The following is a 17,523-nucleotide window of genomic DNA, read 5'->3' on the forward strand; positions in this document are numbered from 1 at the left end:
AGCCCTTTTTTAGTTCATGCGGTGCATTCGGAAATAGAACCATTAGACAAGGAAAGACATTTACCGGCTCTAGCCACAGAAGCTAGTTTCATGATTAAGTCCCATTTTAAAATGTATTTGCTGATTCTGTCCCTTTGTCTCATTGTTTTCATTCTTTTGTAGCTTTCACTCTCTCCTAATCTCACACGCTCTCTCTCTCTCTTTTCTAAGGAAGCATTTCATCTATATTCACATTCTAAATGACTTTCAATCGGCAATCTAAAAGCACAGCAAAGTGCCCTGGCTGGTGTGGTTCAGTAGATTGAGTGCTGGCCTATGAACCAAAGGGTCACCGGTTCGATTCCCAGTCAGGGCACATGCTTGAATTGTGGACCAGGTCCCCAGTAGGGGGCACATGAGAGGCAACCACACATTGATGTTTCTCTCCCTCTGTTTCTCTCTCCCTCCCCCTCCCTAAAAATAAGTAAATAAAATATTTAAAAAAATTACAGCAAAGAAACTTGACTGTTTTATTGGTCACAACTTGAATAAGTGACTATCATATACACATTTTCAAAATTTAAAAAATAATGCATTTTTTTGAGAATTTGAATAAATGAAAAATAACCTCAAAGCTGTATCTGGAGCAACCGAAGACTTGTGACCCTATTTAGATACTTCTCTGTTGTATTTTGAAAACTTGCTTTCTAGTCGTTCTGCCACATTACTGTAGTACAAACAGTGAAACTGGCAAAAACTGACGAAAATAACTGCCTGGCCACGAAGAAGTCGCAACAGAACAAATAGGAATGGCTAGAAGCAAAGGGAAATCGACTTACACTCAGTTAGCATTATATTTGAGATAGTATATTTTAGCACTATTATAAGATTTTAAAATTTATGTTAAAATATACATTGTCACACTCACGACTGAATTTAGAGGGACTGGAGCAGCGTGCGGGATGGGAGCGGAGCAGGGAACATGCTTGATCCAGTCGAGGAAAGCTGTGCCAGTAACGGGGCCTTTCTCGGCAAGAGCCGGGTGGCAGGCAACGCTCCTTTTATCCATCCCTCTGCTTCCTCCTGCCCTTGGCCTCTGGCCTTCCCCAAGTCCCTGACTCCACCGGTCACAGCACTGTGTTGGCCACATGTTCCCTGCTTCTTACCCTCAAATTTTGGCCACCTATATGAATTTCGTAGGGTTCTGGTGTTTGATTAGTTGAGAACAGATGGTGTCTGAGTCAGGATGGAGCTCACGGAAGGAGGCTTAGCATAGGCTCGGGGATGTGGAGTGGTAAGGAAAACCGTACAAAATGGGAGCACAGGGGGGCCTCGTGGCTTCCTGTTTCTGCTTCCCCTGCTTTTTTCTGTGTTCTCTGCCCCCTTTGTCGGCTGTCTGCCCCTCAAGAAGACACCGAGGTCTCTTCCTTTGTCTTTATCCCCGCCTGTCCCAGGGCAAATTGGCTTCCTCACCACCATCCAGTGTTTCAGGGAAGCACCGTGACTGGCGGCTCACTCCTTCATGCAAGGCCATCAGGGGCCAGCTTGTCACCGGTTCCCTCCTCCTGGAGGTGCCCGCTCCTCTCCCTGCAAACATGGCTGTGGCAGACAGGACCTCATGAAACCGGGGACGTTTGGCAGGGCAGGATTGCCCTTGAGGGGGCTGTGGGCAGGAAGACAACGGCTGTCCTGGAACAGATATTTTGGGGCCCCTGGGAGGCTTAAAGCTCTTCAGGCTTGGGGGCTGCCCTGCTGAGTGACCAGTGAGTTTGTGGCCCAATGTCTTGCGTCCTGTAGCTAACCGGTGGGTTTGGGAGACACAGAGGGAGTGCGAGGAGTCTCAGCCTGCTTTCCTCAGCAGCAGCAGCAGCCACAGCTGTACATTTCGTGTGAGAATGCTTTCCCCCATCTGAAACCGTGGTCACCGTTGGTCTAGATGCCAAGACATCTTGGCTTCTGGCGAGGTGTAGGTGAACACTGACCAATAAGCCTGCCTCTTAGTGTGTTTTTTTGATTACATAACTTATCTGAAAGATAGGTCAGTTCTGGCAAGGCCTCCCTAGCACATTTCTGTCTTGGCGAAGGCGGCCGGAGGATGTGCCGGCCCCTGTGTTGGTGTGAGTGGCCCTGGCAAGGAAGAAATCCCGCACCCTGCTTAGGGAGCTAATAAGCAGGGATAAGTGGAAGGAGGTCAGTTGTCTGTGGGGTGCAGAGCTTAATCCGAGAAGCCCTCAGCAGCTGATCACTCCGGGTACCCACACCTGGCGCGTTTTGCTGTCTGCTCTTGCCTTCCAACACACACCACACACACACACACACACACACACACACACACTGAACTTCCCTTGTGCTCACGAAACTTCTCGTCCAGTGTCGAATCCCACCTTTACCTGCACATCTAGATTTACTCGTGAATCTTCTGCCTGAGGAGCCAGCCGTCCTCCCTGCCTGTCCCCTCACTGTAAATGTAACATCATTCAAACAGGCGTCCCAACAATGTGGCACTGTCCCCGTGAGTTTTAGGATGATGCTTGTTTCTTTGGGATGAGAGTGGATCCGCCAGCTCAGTCTGTCTCTCCATGTCTCTCGGTCTCGCTCCTCTTTGAACAAGTATGTACAGAGTCTAACAACAACGGGTAGGAGAAGTGTCTCCCAGGGCTCCTGAGTTCAATGTCATGCTGGGCCCAAGCGGAGCGAGAGTGGGAGTGCGCGGCGTGCGGACCCTTCCGGCCGGCAGGGGGCAGCCGCGGGGCGGCGCTGGTGCGCGGGCCGAGCGGAGCCTCGCGGCTCGGGCAGCCCCAGCCCAGCCCCGCGCGCGGCGCAGCCGGAGCGCAGCCAGTGAGGGCAGCGGCGGCGGCGGGAGCGAGGCGCGCAGCGAGCAGCCGGCGGGCGGGAAGCAGCAGCCGCCGCCCCGCCGCCGCCGGCGCGACGGGCAGCCGGGCTCGCGCGTAGCCGGCTCGGCCCCGGCTCCGCAGCCTCGAGCCGCGGGCGATCGTGGTCCCGGCGCCGGCACCCGCCGCGTCCCCCGGCCATGGAAGCGGGCGGCAAGCCCAACTCGTCGTCCAGCGGCCGGGACGATGGCAACAGCGTCTTCCCCGCCAAGCCGCCCGCGACGGGCGCGGGGTCGGCCGGGGCCGAGAAGGGGCCCGGCAGCCCGCCGGGGGGCGGCGGGACGGGCGCCAAGGAGCTGGGCAACTCCGTGTGCTTCAAGGTGGACGGCGGCGGCGACGAGCCGGCCGGGGGCCTGGAGGACGCCGAGGGGCCCCGGCGGCAGTACGGCTTCATGCAGAGGCAGTTCACCTCCATGCTGCAGCCCGGCGTCAACAAATTCTCCCTCCGCATGTTTGGGAGCCAGAAGGCGGTGGAGAAGGAGCAGGAAAGGGTTAAAACTGCAGGCTTCTGGATTATCCACCCCTACAGCGATTTCAGGTAAGGGCTCCGCGCGCCCCGCCCGTCCCGCCCGCGCCGCGCGGCGCCAGGAGGGGCGCGGGGGCTCTGGGTGGGGCGCGGGGTGGGCGCAGGGGGCGCTGCGGCGGCGGCGCCCCCAGTCGGGCTCGGGCTCAGCAGGCTCTTCCACTAGTTTCCACCCAGGATGGGGTGGGACGAGGAGTTCCTGTGGCCCTGGAACCCCGGAAGCCTGCCCGCCTTTGCCCCGCGAACTTTGGGGACCGATCGGGGTAAAAGGCCACGGTGACCCCCGGTGGGAGGATGCTAAGTTGCGCCAGGGAAACTTTTACTTCGGAGATGGCAGTGTAAGGACGCGGCCAGAGAGTGGCTTTGGGAGGTGCCACCCTTCCTCGTGCTCTGTCCCCAAGAAGCGCTTGGGTTCCCAAAGGGAAAGAGGCGCTCCTGGGGCTGAGCAGAGGTTGGGACGGCCGGCCGGTTGGCTTGGGGACAGTCACCCACAGGTCCCAGCTGTTCCGGCTGCTCCCTCCTCCGGAGCGTTCGTCCGCTTCTCATCCGCCGGAGGCAGCGGGCAGCCTCGGTGCGTTCCTGCAGACGGGGGCCGGCAGGCTGGGCACGGGGATCTGCGCTCCGACTACCCTGGCTCGGGAGTCCGGTGCCGCCCGCGCTGCGGGGCTGGGCGGGAGCGCGACGCGCAGCGGCGCCCGGACCCGGACGCGGGCGTTCCCAGAGCCCCTTCCTGAAACGCGGGGACACCCTCTCTTGACCTTGACTCTGAGTCTATTTCAGAAACCTCTCTCCGGTTTCCAGCAGCTCGAGAACGAGGGCAGGGAGTTGCCAGCTGTCAGGGTAAATTGCCTCGGAGACTTAGAATGAAGACGTTGTCCTGGTCTTACTTGTCGCCCAAGTCTTCATTCGCTTAGGAGCATGTCTAGAGATTATCAGATGAAGGTCACGAAGTAGATCCTCTTATTAGCCTGTGCGCACCCCGCGGCCACGTTCTTTTCGCTCCGGAATAAGGCTAGGCTTTCCCATGGAAAACAAACAATAACAAGTCACTCAGGGCCGCCTTAATTAATTGATGAACTGAACTCGTTCAAAAAAAGAAATCAGCGAAAGGAGTGCCCGAGCACGGGAAGCAGTTTTAATAAGTGTCTAGTTAACAGCAGACTTTAAATATAGCAGTAAAAAGCAGATTATGTTTGGGAACGAAGGGAAATGGCCCGGAATTTCGGGCCGCGGTGGGAGCTGTCCACAGTGCTGAATGGCGTTAGTTGTGGAGAGCCCGTACTCCCGCCAACGCAAAGCCTTGGAGTGGGACTGTCTTCACCTTCTCTGAGATACACATTGTCTCGGAAACCAGCAGCCTCTAGTACTTGTGCACGGAGTACATGCATTTTAGGAAGTGTGTAATTTTAAGGTTCATATTTGCAAGAACACGGCAAAGTCCAGAGGAGGGCTTATGAAACCTAATGACATGTATCACCCATTGAAAATCGAGGGTTTCAAAGAATGTTCATATTAAAAGGATCGACGAAAGAACCTAGCACGCTTCCTCCACTAGGAAGATACTTGTTAGAAACAAGCCGATAAGTGGCCTTGTCATAAAATGCACGAGATTGTCATGTTCTTTAGAATTTTAAAGGTTGAAATTATATATAGAATACTCTCTTAATCCTCAGTGGAAATATGTTGCAACATATATTACCATTTTTTTTCACGGAAAAACTTTATATGGCAACTGCTTTCGGTCTTCATAACAAAAAATAAGCATGATCTTTCCAGAAATCTATTTGATTCAGTACTCACACACAAATCAAATGCTAAACTTTAATTTCACACCCAGTTAAATGACCACGAAGGATACTTGTGTTTTTTGAACCCTGTGTAAAGACTCTGTTTTTCAAAATGCTATCATTTATCAAACAGACTTTTACCACTTACTGGATAAAAAACATAGGGCCATCTTTCAGGAATTGGAATAGTGTGCCAAGTCTTTTTGAGCGAATATTCATAAGATTAAAATTCTCCATATTTTCCCGAGTCAGTCACATGAGACAAAATATTTCTTTCTTTCTTTATTTTATTTTTTATTGTTGCTCAAGTACAGTTGTCTCCATTTTCCCCTCATGACTCCCCCACCCCAGCCATCCCTACCCCCCGCCCTCGATCCTACCCCCCTTGGGCTTTGCCCATGTGTCCTTTTTGCATGTTCCTTGATGACTCTTCCCGAAAAGAAAGAAACGTGACTAAAAAAGGAAGAAACTGACATCAGATGACGGTTCAATCCCATCATGCATTTCTAAGAAGTGGGAGATGACTAAGAAGTGAACTAATACTCCAAACAAATTCCACTGTGGAGTGGTTTGGAATGTCTGAATAATTGCATAACTGGAAAAAAAAAGTGGAAGGCATAAACAATGACTATGATTTAGAGTTTTAACTGGAGGATATCTGAAAAAATAGATTTTAACATTGGAAGTACAGTGTTTCTAAAACAACAAAGTAAGGAAGCGATCATGTACATACTTCCTTGAGAGACAAAATCCTGACAGTGTTGTTGTCTACGGGGAGAGCCACGGTGGGTAACTGTCCACACGATAGCTCTGTCTCGGCCATCATGCACCTCAAGGCTCTTTTCTGGGGAAGACCCTCGAAGGGGAGAGCCTTTGCGGTGATTCCTGCAATGCCAAACTGATGCTCAGTCATTTATCAACTGAGAACATGACACTTAAGCAAACATTTCCTTGGGGAGGGTATTGTGGATAAGGACCCTGAATGGGTTTTTTTCCCTGACACTTTGCATGGCCAGGCAAGCCTGCTCCTCTGCTTTTGGGTCAGGCCTCCACTGTCGATTGTAGCAGGAGCCTGCCAGTCCAGGGCACGTCTGCTTGGGAGCACGGTGCCTCTTCCTTCTCAGGATGATGTCTGTCTACCGCTTCCTAGGAGGGCAGGGCTGTGCTCCCTCGGAGACTGGGGGGAGCTCGTGCGGCTCCACAGTGGCCCAGGGGAGCTCGCGCTCTGTCTGGAAGGGGGTTATTCCCGGCTCCAGTGTAAGTAGGGCAGAGGCTCCGTAGTTCCCTTCCTTCTCGGGAGAAGATGATGCTAGAAAACTTCAGAGATGAAACCAGGGTCAACTAATATCAATGCAGCTAGAAAAACTGGGTGGGAGTGAGAGAAGTTAGTAAAAATGCATTATGTTTTGTTTATACCAAGGTCTCCCATCACCTACACGAAGAAAATGGAGTTACTTCAGAATTGCAGTTACACTGGTCTTTGCATAGTGAGGCTGTGGTGTCAGCCTTACTGACTTTCGTGTGAGCAACACACACAAATATTTGGTTTGGAGATTAAATTCAATTTTTGAGATTAGCAACAGTGATTATGTATGTATTAGCTAAAATTTTATTTATCGCCTATTTAATATAAAAGAGTGTGCCTGGCCATGCAGTATGCTTTCACAGCCAGTCCACAGCTGTGATGCAATCATTGCAATACACTGAAAGAATATTTACAGTATTTTTGTGGATGGTTTTTATTACAGAAGTAATTTCCCTTGGAAGAATGCATCACCCAGCTATTTGCCATTTTGGGTATTCTGGCGTCATTTTGTTGGATTGCCCTTATGCTAGGGTTCTTTGAAAAATAATGCTCCTATTCCACATACGAGGTCCGGCAGAAGGAAGGCTTGCTTGAGCGTGGTTGTGGGGTGCACGCATGCCTCGCACGAGATGGACAGCAATTTGATCACTTCACCTAAAATGGCACAGGGTGTGCTTGAGTGTGATATTGTCGTGTTACAGACTTACGTGCTTCTAATTTTGTCATAAAAGAGTCTGTAATTAAAAAAAAAAGGGGGGAGTCTTATTTGTGCCGGGCCCTGGATGTTGCCTGCCAACCTCTTGCTTCTGGTAAGGGAGGAGATCTTTTTAATATCTTGGTGTTAGTTCTTCCACTGCTTTTCATCAGCTCGTCTGAGAACCTGTGGGGGAAGCTTGTGGTGTGTCCTGGGGCACGCGAGGTCTCCAGAGGCGGGAGTCACCTCCTCAGGAAGGCATGTGCTGGGTCTCCATCTCCGCGTGGAGTTGCGTCCACAGCTACTGAGGTCAGAGGTGGCTGCTGTGTTCATTAGCAGAGGGAGGCTTCAGCTCTGTCGCCCGGTGAGTCCGACGGAGACCTTGCGTCTCCAGGAGCTCCTCACGGGAAACCAGCCAACCCTCTGGGGTCTGAGGACTAATTAGCGGCGGTTTCGTTACCCTTGTGCTGAACGCACTCTGCTCTCCCGGCAACGCTGCCTTCATTTCCTTTCCACGTCAACACGGCCACCGTTAACCGTGAGGACGCACTGTGTTTTCTCTGTTAGGTGAACCTTTTCCTGTCTTACAACTTCAATTATGTTTTTTTCTTAGTGGTTCTACCAACTTTTAGGCCCAATTAAGTAAAATTATTGGAAAGATTTGGAGTTAGGAATTTTTTCAGTTACTTGTTATTAGTATACATATGAGTTATACAATGTGAAGTTTTATTAAATGTTCCATTTTTGTACTTATGATGTTACAGTGATATTATATTATTCATATATTACAAGGTATTTTCCATGTTCTTTCTGAACAAGTTTCTCTTTAAACCTACTTTTGGGGACTTGGTATAAACTGAGTCATTGGGAAGATGCACTTTCACCAATTCATATTTAATTATATGGACTTGTATTTATAAACTTGAATGTTTTTTTAGATTTTACTTGTTTATTTTTAGAGATGGAGAAGGGAGGGAGAAAAAAGGGGGAGAGAAACACTGATTGCTTGCCTCTCACACACCCCCCCAACCCAGGACCAGGACGGCAACCCTGACGGGGAATCCAACCAGCGACCTTGAACTTGGTGGGACGATGCTCAGCCCAGTGAACCTCGCCTGTCAGGGCATGAGTTTCAATGTTGAGTAATGATACATTTTAAATGCACTGCAACTTATTATTATCATAGGCTTATCTAACAAAACCTAATGAAAACTACATCTGCTTGATCCAAGCCCATGAACCATAAAAACACCAACACCAACAAGCAATTTAAGTAGTATTTGTAATTCTGCATTATTCCACCCAGTGAACCCAGGTTCCAAAGTCAGTATGAGGCCAGCAGAATATATCAGATGTGATTTTCACACGATGAGGACTTTCTTGTTCAGTGCCATCCAGATGGCAGACCGTTAGCACCTTGTAAAGAGAACTGAACATCTTTAGGACCCGGGAGAGATTTCCATGTCATCATCTGCGGAAAGAAGTGGCAAACTATGAATTAGGCTGACACCCTATATTTTAGGGCACAGGTAGTGGCAATGAAGAAAAAATCTCCATGCACTTGGAAGAAAGACTATTTTCACTTACACTAAGAACTCTTCTTCTAAAAATAATGTTCTTTGTGAAGACATTTTGTTGTACAACTTATTATTATTCCAGAAAAAATATCAGGAGGAAATGGTGATGATCTCTGGCACATCCTGGGATTTTCTATGTTTTTGCAAAAGAAACCTTTCTGGCTGTGTGCGTGTGATATAAAGTATTCAGGGACGGGACCTCTGGGTACAATTATGTGCCTGTAAACATATGTCGTGAGGAAAAGGTTTAGAGAGGTGAGCATGTGAAATACGGACTTTATTCTTCTTATATTATTATTTATTAATTATTATATTATTTTACACATGAACAACTGTAAACCTACTTTTGCCCTACCCTGGATATAGATGTTGATTATTTTTAAGTTGAGCATTTATCTGAAACATTTCACCAAAGTTTGAGTGGCAAAAACTGGTTTAATGGCCCTTTTCAAGTTTATTAGTTAATTTCCCCATAATATTTTTCAACTGTTTCACCTAATAACTGACCACTCAGTAAAAGCAAAGTAGCAAAATTATGCATGCCCTGGATTTACAACTTAAGAATTTTGTTTACTTAGACCTGGCTTTATTTCCATGATGTTACCTATAAGTCTGAAGAAGTAAGGCTAATTGGACACACACAGAGTTAGTGGCTACCTATCAATTTTGTACATTTGTGTTTGTTTACAGCATTTCTGTGTTATAAACAGTGATACAGCCAACATCCTTGTGCATCACAATTTGTTATATTCTGGGCAGAGCTCAGGACATGGAATTATTGGCTATGAATATTTTAGAGATTCTATGCATCTGGATTTTACCAGTTAATACTGCCGCTGTTGAGATACTTGTTGAAATTTTGATAGTGATGTAGGTTCACCAGTGTTGATATTCCTGTTCAGACATGGACACGAAGTTTTAAGACAGAAGGTCAAAACTGACCTCCATTCTATTCATTCTAGAGTGGCAAGACAAATAATGTTGTATATTGTCTAATACGGCTATTCTGCTTGAAACCCTTCAGAGCAGTGATTTCAACCTTCTTCATCTCATGGCACACGTAAACTACTACAAATCTGCAGTATACCAAAAAATATTTATTTTTGCCAGTCTGATCAAAAAAGGTATAATTTTTATTGATTTACAAAAGATAATAGTAATTATCACCGTTTTTGCTCCTAAGTGACTTTTTTAAAAAATCATGTGCCCGTACTGGTACATAAGGATTTCCGTTATGAAGAATTAACCAATCAGGGCACAACTTTATTATGCGTTGTGACCAGCAAGAGACAACTCTTATTATATGACTTGTATATTTAGGGTTCAAGACAGGGCATTCACACTGGACAGCTATTGTTCTGTTGGCCGTTGTCATTTTTTTATTCGACAGTCTAAGGGAAAAGAGGTCAGTACCCCTAAGTAGTCAGGTATCACGTTTTAAAAATTCTTGCAGCACATCGGTGGGAAACTACCGCTATTGAGGCTTCCCATTACTCCTAGAATACACTTGACAAACCCTCCATGAGCTGCCAGACCATGTCCAAGTCCTGCGATCTCCGCAGCCTCCTGGTATCCCACTCACATCCTCGCTGCTTCCAGCTGCCTGGGAGAATTTGCAGCTCATAGAGCAAGTGGGAGTTCTCTCCTGCTTGTTTTAGATTTTAATGTGGTTTAGCCCCAGGGCCTGAAAGGATCTTTTCACTCTTCATCGTTCTGCATCATAGCTAGCTCCTCCTCGTCAACTGGCTTTTAGTTCAGTGCTTCAGATCACCTCCAACACCTTTCCCTTTTCGTTTTCTATCTGGGCCTCTTGTTTCCTTGGAATTGATCATTATGTTTTATGTATGTCCCTCCAGTAGAATTTGAGCTCTAGAACCTCATCGATGTTATTCAGTTTTGTGTTCCTAAATCCATAAAAATGCATCTAAGCGGCTTTTTTTTCCTGTTTGGCTTTCTCAGATGCTGTATTTTATCTTTTTTAAAAAATGTCTTATTTATTTATTTTTAGAGAGGGAGAGAAACATCAATGTGTGAGGAATGGCCTGAGGCCCAGGCATGTGCCCTGAGTGGGAATCAAACCAGCAACCCTTAAGTCTGTAGGCTGGTGCTCAATCCACTGAGCCACACCAGCCAGGGCAGATGCTGTTTTAAAACAGACTTTTGAGATGTCATTCACTCATCTGGCTTGTGTGACTGAATGTTTTCTGGTATATTCACAGTTGTGCAACCATGACCATAATCAATTTTGGAAAAGATTTTCACTCCAAAAAGGAACCCCATGCCCATGAGCACTCATTTTTGTCTTCCTCCTCTCCCTCACCAGTGTACTTCCTGCCTCTATAGGTGTCCTTTGCTCTGGACATTGCGTATCAATGGAGCCATGCACTATGTAGTCTTTCGTTACTGATTTCTTTCACTTAGCATAACATTTCCAAATTTTATCTTGTGTGTTGTAGCATGTTTTAATACACGATTCCTTTCATGGCTGAATATTGTTCTGCTGTACGGTTATACTAACTTTTATTCACCCATTTATCAGTTGATGGAAATCTGGATTGTTCTATTTTTGGGCCATTATGAATACTGTTTGTATGTATGGACATTCTTGTACAATTTTCATGTGCAGAGATATATTTTCATTACTCTTAGGAGTGAAATTGCTGTGTCAACATAACAGACTTTTAACAAATATTATTGACTGAATGGACAAAGAATTCGTCTCCAACCAGGGCATATACACCTTTAATCTGAGAATGGACAAACCCAGATGAAGGAAGCTTTTTTCCCCCTCTGTGGTCATACCTGGCGTTCCCTCCTCGTTACCACCTGCAAGTGCATGTCCCACCTCTTCCATGGCCCCGCCCAGTACACAGGTGATAAAATGAAGCTGCAGCGTGGGCAAGCAGCATGAACGTGGACACACGGATAGAGTATAAAACTGGGCAGGAATTCAGCCCTCCTACATCTTAGTTTTCACAGTCCAGCTCTTATAACTAATAAGAAACAAGGCTGCCAGTATACATAATGCTCCAAACCTGCAGAAAAACCGTGGTGGAACAAACCTCATCATTTATTCTCCTCCCTATGGAAACCAGTCCAGAATAACATGGAAAAAACACACAGATACATTGACACATAGAAGAGGAGAAAGAAGAAAACAAAACATTTCCAGACATTTTGGGAAAAATAGGAAGCTAATGGAGAGATTATTTTCCTTCCACAATCCTTCACCTTTGAATCCCAGAGGTATTCAGGACATGAAGTTCCTGGTAAAGAAGCCGTTTCCAGGAAAGGCAGGCTGGAACCAGGAAGCCTAAATAAGGGTCTCCTTAGTGTGTACAGAACTCTCAAGCCTAACATTAGGGTGCTTGGAGTCAGGTCAGTTCTTCTCAGGCAGGAAACTGGAGAAAAATACCTCCAGTGGGAGACGTTTCAAGGTCTTCCAGCAAAACTTTTTATTTATTTCTAATGATCTTGCAAAACGCCTCGCCTGTGTACCTAGCCTGCAATTATGTCTTGGTATTCCCTCATCTAACATGATCTGAAACAAAGAAGTACAAGATTTTTGAGAAAAGTCACCACCCTAAAAGAGAAACCCTAATCAAACAGCAAAATGAAGTCCAGAGAACAGAGAGGCATTTGGAATAAGGAGAAATTCCATTATTAAAAATACTTCATAAATTATATCTTCAGGACGTCCGGCCAAGATGGAGGTGTAGGTAGACACGCTGTGCCTCCTCACACAACCAAAATAAGGACAAAAAAATTAGAAACAAAAAAGCAACCAGTACTGACAGGAAATTGAACTGTATGGAAGCCTGACAACCAAGGAGTTAAAATAGACACATTCATCCATCCAGACTGGCAGGAGAGGTGGAGTTGGTGGCTGGGTGGAGAGGACTCATAGCAGAGTGGTGGCTGGCAGACCCTGGACACACAAGGCCACCCCACGCAGTGGGTGGACCCAGTGAGGCGGCGGATTGTGGAGGGGTGCGGCACACAAGGTGGCTGGCGGACCGGGTGATCCCACATTTGCACGCAGATAAACTAGGAGAAACTGGGGAGTGAGACAGACCACAACCCAGGGCCCCAGCACCAGGAAATAAAGCCTCAAATCACCAATTGAAAACACCTGTGGGAGTTGAGGCGCAGGGAGAGATTCCCAGCCTCACGGGAGAGTCTGTTGGAGAGACCCACAGTGTCCTAGAACATACACAAGCTCACCCACCTGGGAATCAGCACCAGGAGGGCCCAGTTTGCTTAGGGAAGCAGTGAAAGTGACTGAAATCCAACAGAGAGCAGGGCAAATGCCATTGTTCCCTCACGGACTCTCCCCAACATACAGCGTCACAACCCAGTGATGTGGGTTACCCCGCCCCGGTGAACACCTAAGGCTCCACCCCTCATACCTACCAGGCACGTCAAGACAAAAAAAAATGGCCCAAACGAAAGAACAGATCAAAGCTTCAGGAAAAAAAAATACAACTAAGTGACGAAGAGATAGCCAACTTACCAGATGCTTATTTCAAAGCACTGGTAATCAGGATGCTCATAGAATTGATTGAATTTGGTCACAAATTAGGTGAAAAAATGAAGGCTATGCTAAGTGAAATAAAGGAAAATGCACAGAGAACCAATAGTGATGGGAAGGAAACTGGGACTCAAATCACTGAAGTGGACCAGAAGGAAGAAAGAAATACCAAACAGAAAAGAATGAAGAAACAAGAATTCAAAAAAATGAGGAGAGGCTTAGGAACCCCCAGGACATCTTTAAACGTTCAAACATCCAAACTGTAGGAGTATCAGAAGGGGAAGAGGAAGAGCAACAAGTGGAAAAGTTATTTGAACAAATAACAAAGGAGAACTTCCCCAATCTGGCAAAGGAAATAGACTTCCAGGAAGTCCAAGAAGCTCAGAGAGTCCCAAAGAAGTTGGACCCAAGAAGGAATGCACCAAGGCACATCATTACATTAGCCAAGATTAAAATGAAGGAGAAAATCATAGATGCAGCAAGAGATAAGGAGACAGTTACCTACAAAGGAGTTCCCATCAGAATGTCAGCTGATTTCTCAAAAGAGACCTTGCAAGCAAGAAGAGGCTGGAAAGAAGTATTCCAAGTCATGAAAGGCAAGGACCTACATCCCAGATTGCTCTATCCAGCAAAGCTTTCATTTAGAATGGAAGGGCAGATAAAGTGCTTCTCAGATAAGGTCAAGTTAAAGGAGTTCACCATCACCAAGCCCTTATTATATGAAATGTTAAAGGAACTTATCTAAGAAAAGAAGATAAAAAACATGTATAGTAAAATGATAGCAAACTCACAATTATTAACAACCACACCTAAAACAAAAACAAACTAAGCAAACAATTAGAACAGGAACGGAACCACAGAAATGGAGATCACATGGAGGGTTAGCAACAGGGGAGTGGGAGGAGGAGAGAGAGGAAAAGGTACAGAGAATAAGTAGCATAGATGGTAGGTAGAAAATAGACAGGGGGAGGGTAAGAATAGTATGGGAAAAGTAGAAGCTAAAGAACTTATAAGTATGACACATGGACATGAACTAAAGGAGGGGAATGTGGGTGGGAAAGGGTGTGCAGGGTGAGGGGAGTGAAGGGGGGAAAGTGGGACAACTGTAATAGACAATAAATAAAATATAACAATGTAACAATCAATAAAATATATTTTAAAAATTATATCTTCAGGTAGGTATTTTCTCTGTATTATACTAATAATGTGCTATGGGAAGAGTACTCAGAGATAAGAAAGAGACTTGCACATAGTAAATTGGCACACAAAGTCTAGGAAATCTTTCAGAATTATGGAAAAGAGGGAAAAAGAATAGAAAAATGTAAGCAAAATAAAGGATAACTTGTAAGGAGAAAATCTGTAAAAAGAGTTCCAGAATGAGGGAAAGTTGTGAAAGTGGACACATGGAATTAACAGAGACATTTCAAACAGTATTTTCCAGATAGCAGTGGAACTCACAAGTGCTCAGTGCTAAGAAAGAAAAAGACTCCAGTAGGGATCATTGCACGGAAGTTTCAGGACTCCCTTGAATCAGAAAAAAAAAATACTAAAACTTTCCAGAGAAAGTTACATATCAGGAAGTAGGAAAAACGCTGTCAGCTAAATGCAATGTAACAAAGCCTAGGGCACTGTGACTTAGTACCCTACCATTATATGAAGATTTGAGCATTCATAATTCAAGAATTCGAAGGTTGACCACTCGTGTATCCTTTCTTAGAAGGTTACTGGATGATGTGCTCCAGCGAAACAAGGAATTACACCACAGTAATGTGAAAACATAGAAGATGGAGTAAGAGGTCTAACATAGAAGAATACTGAAAGAAAATCTCAGGAGTAATCCTGACTCTTGAAGGAAAGCAATCTAGACAGGGACAGGAAAGCAGAGGGTTCTGAAAAAAGGGCTTTAGGGGTAACCACCCCCCAAAAATGGATGAATTTCAACATTTGAAAAGTAATGTTAATAGGTGTTCCACAGATCACAGATTTGGAACACGACATATTTGACTTTCATATAAATAACTATAGGCTACTTTGAATCCAAGCAAATAAACCAAAGACCTTTATCAACGCCAGAATGATTAGAAGATTTGGAGATGCACCAAAAAAAACACAAACACCCCGGGAAAAAAGCACAGTGCATTGCCTGACCCAGCAGTGAAGAACACTTACCTGCTCATGGCGATGTGAAGAGGTTGGCTGATTTAAGCACAGACAGTGGTCCAGGACCGGGTGCTTTAAGGAAGCTATGTCCTCATCTGCCATAACATGAAACTAGCAGGGTTTACAGTGGATTTATCCATTTGTTTTTGAAATACAAAATTTAATGTTAAAAGGAGCAATTCAGGTGTTTGAATTATGAGAGCAGGTGTGTAGAGTGAAAGGAATGGGCAGGGGTTACATGTTTCATTTTTTACAATTTAATATTATTTTACCTTCTTAAAAAAACAGTGTAGATATATTTTGAGGTAACATGGTTTTGTCAAGAACGTGGACTCTGGAGACAGGGTGTTAGGGTTAGATTCCCAGCTCCACCTCCTGGGCCTCAGTTTCCAGTTTTTTTTTAAGTTTCCTTATTTTCCTCCATAAAATAGTATATGTGTCTCTTCAGGTCTCAGGGAAGATATATATTTTACATGTATATTACAAATATTAAGATAGTTTCTAGGGGTGCAGTGCTCAGGGACTGTGCTGGGCACGTGTGGTGTGTGTGGGCTATTATGCAAGTGACATTGGGACAGAATTAGGGCGTGTGGACTATTGGAAAGTGAAAATGCTGTCTCCATACACACTTGACAGTCTTCAGAATCCCAGAAGCCAACAGGTCTGAAGGCAGGGCTGTGAAGTGACGGGCTCCTCTGTCTTCCTTATTTTTATGGCGGCCTGGTGGGAGTTCCGTGTGTGCTTCTGTGTCATGAGGCAGCCAGCACTGGGACCTTCTAATACATCCTCTGTCCGCAGCGTTTTCCAGACAGAACCGTATCTGCTTCCACTTTGGTATGGAATGCTACAGAGTTGAACATTTGCAAATAGCTTTTAGGGAAAATTCTAATGGCATTGAGTTGCATGTACTTCTTTAAAAAAAAAACAACCTAGGCATTATTGTATTTTTTTCCATTGCCATTTAGTCCTCTTATACCCGTATCTCCCAGCAATCACCACACTGTTCATCTTTATTTTCATCAGAAAATGACACAGTTGTACCATGTGGAATCTCATTTCAAATCAGTTAAGTGTTATATATGAGCCAAATAAGATGAGTCATAACTCGCCACATTCTTTCATCTTCTGTTTTATTGTCAAGTTTGATAGTCATGAAAAACAGTTGTTTAGAAATATGACTTAAGAAAGAGTACAAATTTGAAACAATGCTTTTAAAATCTTTTTTTACATCATTTTAGAGCAGACACCGTTGCCCTTACGGAATATTTAGCCTTGTTATTTTTTAAAGGAGAATATACAGACTTAGTTGTTTGAGAGACATGAGCAGAGGCTGGAAAAAAATGAATTTTGCAAGTTTTCTGAGTAGTACATAGAGAATGAATGTTAGTTATTTTTTTTGTAGAAGGGCCATTCATTGTTTAAATAATTATTTTTATAAAGCTTCTTCATTCTGAGCAATAAATTTGATAATTGTCTCAAATAATCATTTAAGTGAAATAAGATGAAGGTTGACAACAAATATTTCCTGGATTTAGACATATTTTTTATTTATATAAAATAGCAGAAATATATGTTGAAAGCACCTAGTTATGGTTGTATATGTATTAAACAATATAAATACCCTCAGAATTCTACCAAATGTAACTATTGATTATATTAATCATTCATGGACATCGATTTACATCAGCTGAGGCTTCCTGGTGCGTAGAATACTTTAAAAATCAAGGCAAGACTGGACCGTTTGCTCTGATAACGTGTGTATAATCACAAAATTCTGTCTGCAATTTTAAGAGGTTTGTGGTTCCTTTCAAGCACAATTATTTTTGGACCCCTGGTTAAGATCCCCTGAACCATTTACCATATGTACCCTGAAATATGGGACTAAAGACAATGCCTGGGAGAAACAGGGAGACAGAGTTTTGCGTGGACGTGTCATTTAACAATTGGAGCTGCGGCTGGAAAGGCTCACCTTGAGAGGCAGAGAATTCCACGTCAATCAAGTAGTTTGGTTTTGAGGCTAGGTGCCTCGTCAGCGGGGATTGAATAGGGATTTGTTCTGCTGGGTCAGTCGGCGC

At 45.0% G+C, this 17,523-nt stretch overlaps 1 protein-coding gene across 1 annotated transcript in view; it reads left to right on the forward strand.

Annotated features, from left to right (window-relative positions):
- Positions 1-2,841: 2,841 nt before the first annotated feature.
- The window catches only part of HCN1 (hyperpolarization activated cyclic nucleotide gated potassium channel 1), a 319,381-nt gene continuing 304,699 nt past the window's right edge, over positions 2,842-17,523 (forward strand). Inside the window, exon 1 of the mRNA XM_045839971.1 lies at positions 2,842-3,408. Within this exon, the coding sequence (XP_045695927.1) occupies positions 3,011-3,408 (398 nt within the window). The 5' untranslated portion in view covers positions 2,842-3,010. The remainder of the gene's footprint in view (positions 3,409-17,523) is intronic.

The sequence above is a fragment of the Phyllostomus hastatus genome, unplaced genomic scaffold, assembly GCF_019186645.2.
Source record: "Phyllostomus hastatus isolate PE091 unplaced genomic scaffold, TTU_PhHast_1.1 phas_contig_329, whole genome shotgun sequence".
NCBI lineage: Eukaryota > Metazoa > Chordata > Mammalia > Chiroptera > Phyllostomidae > Phyllostomus > Phyllostomus hastatus.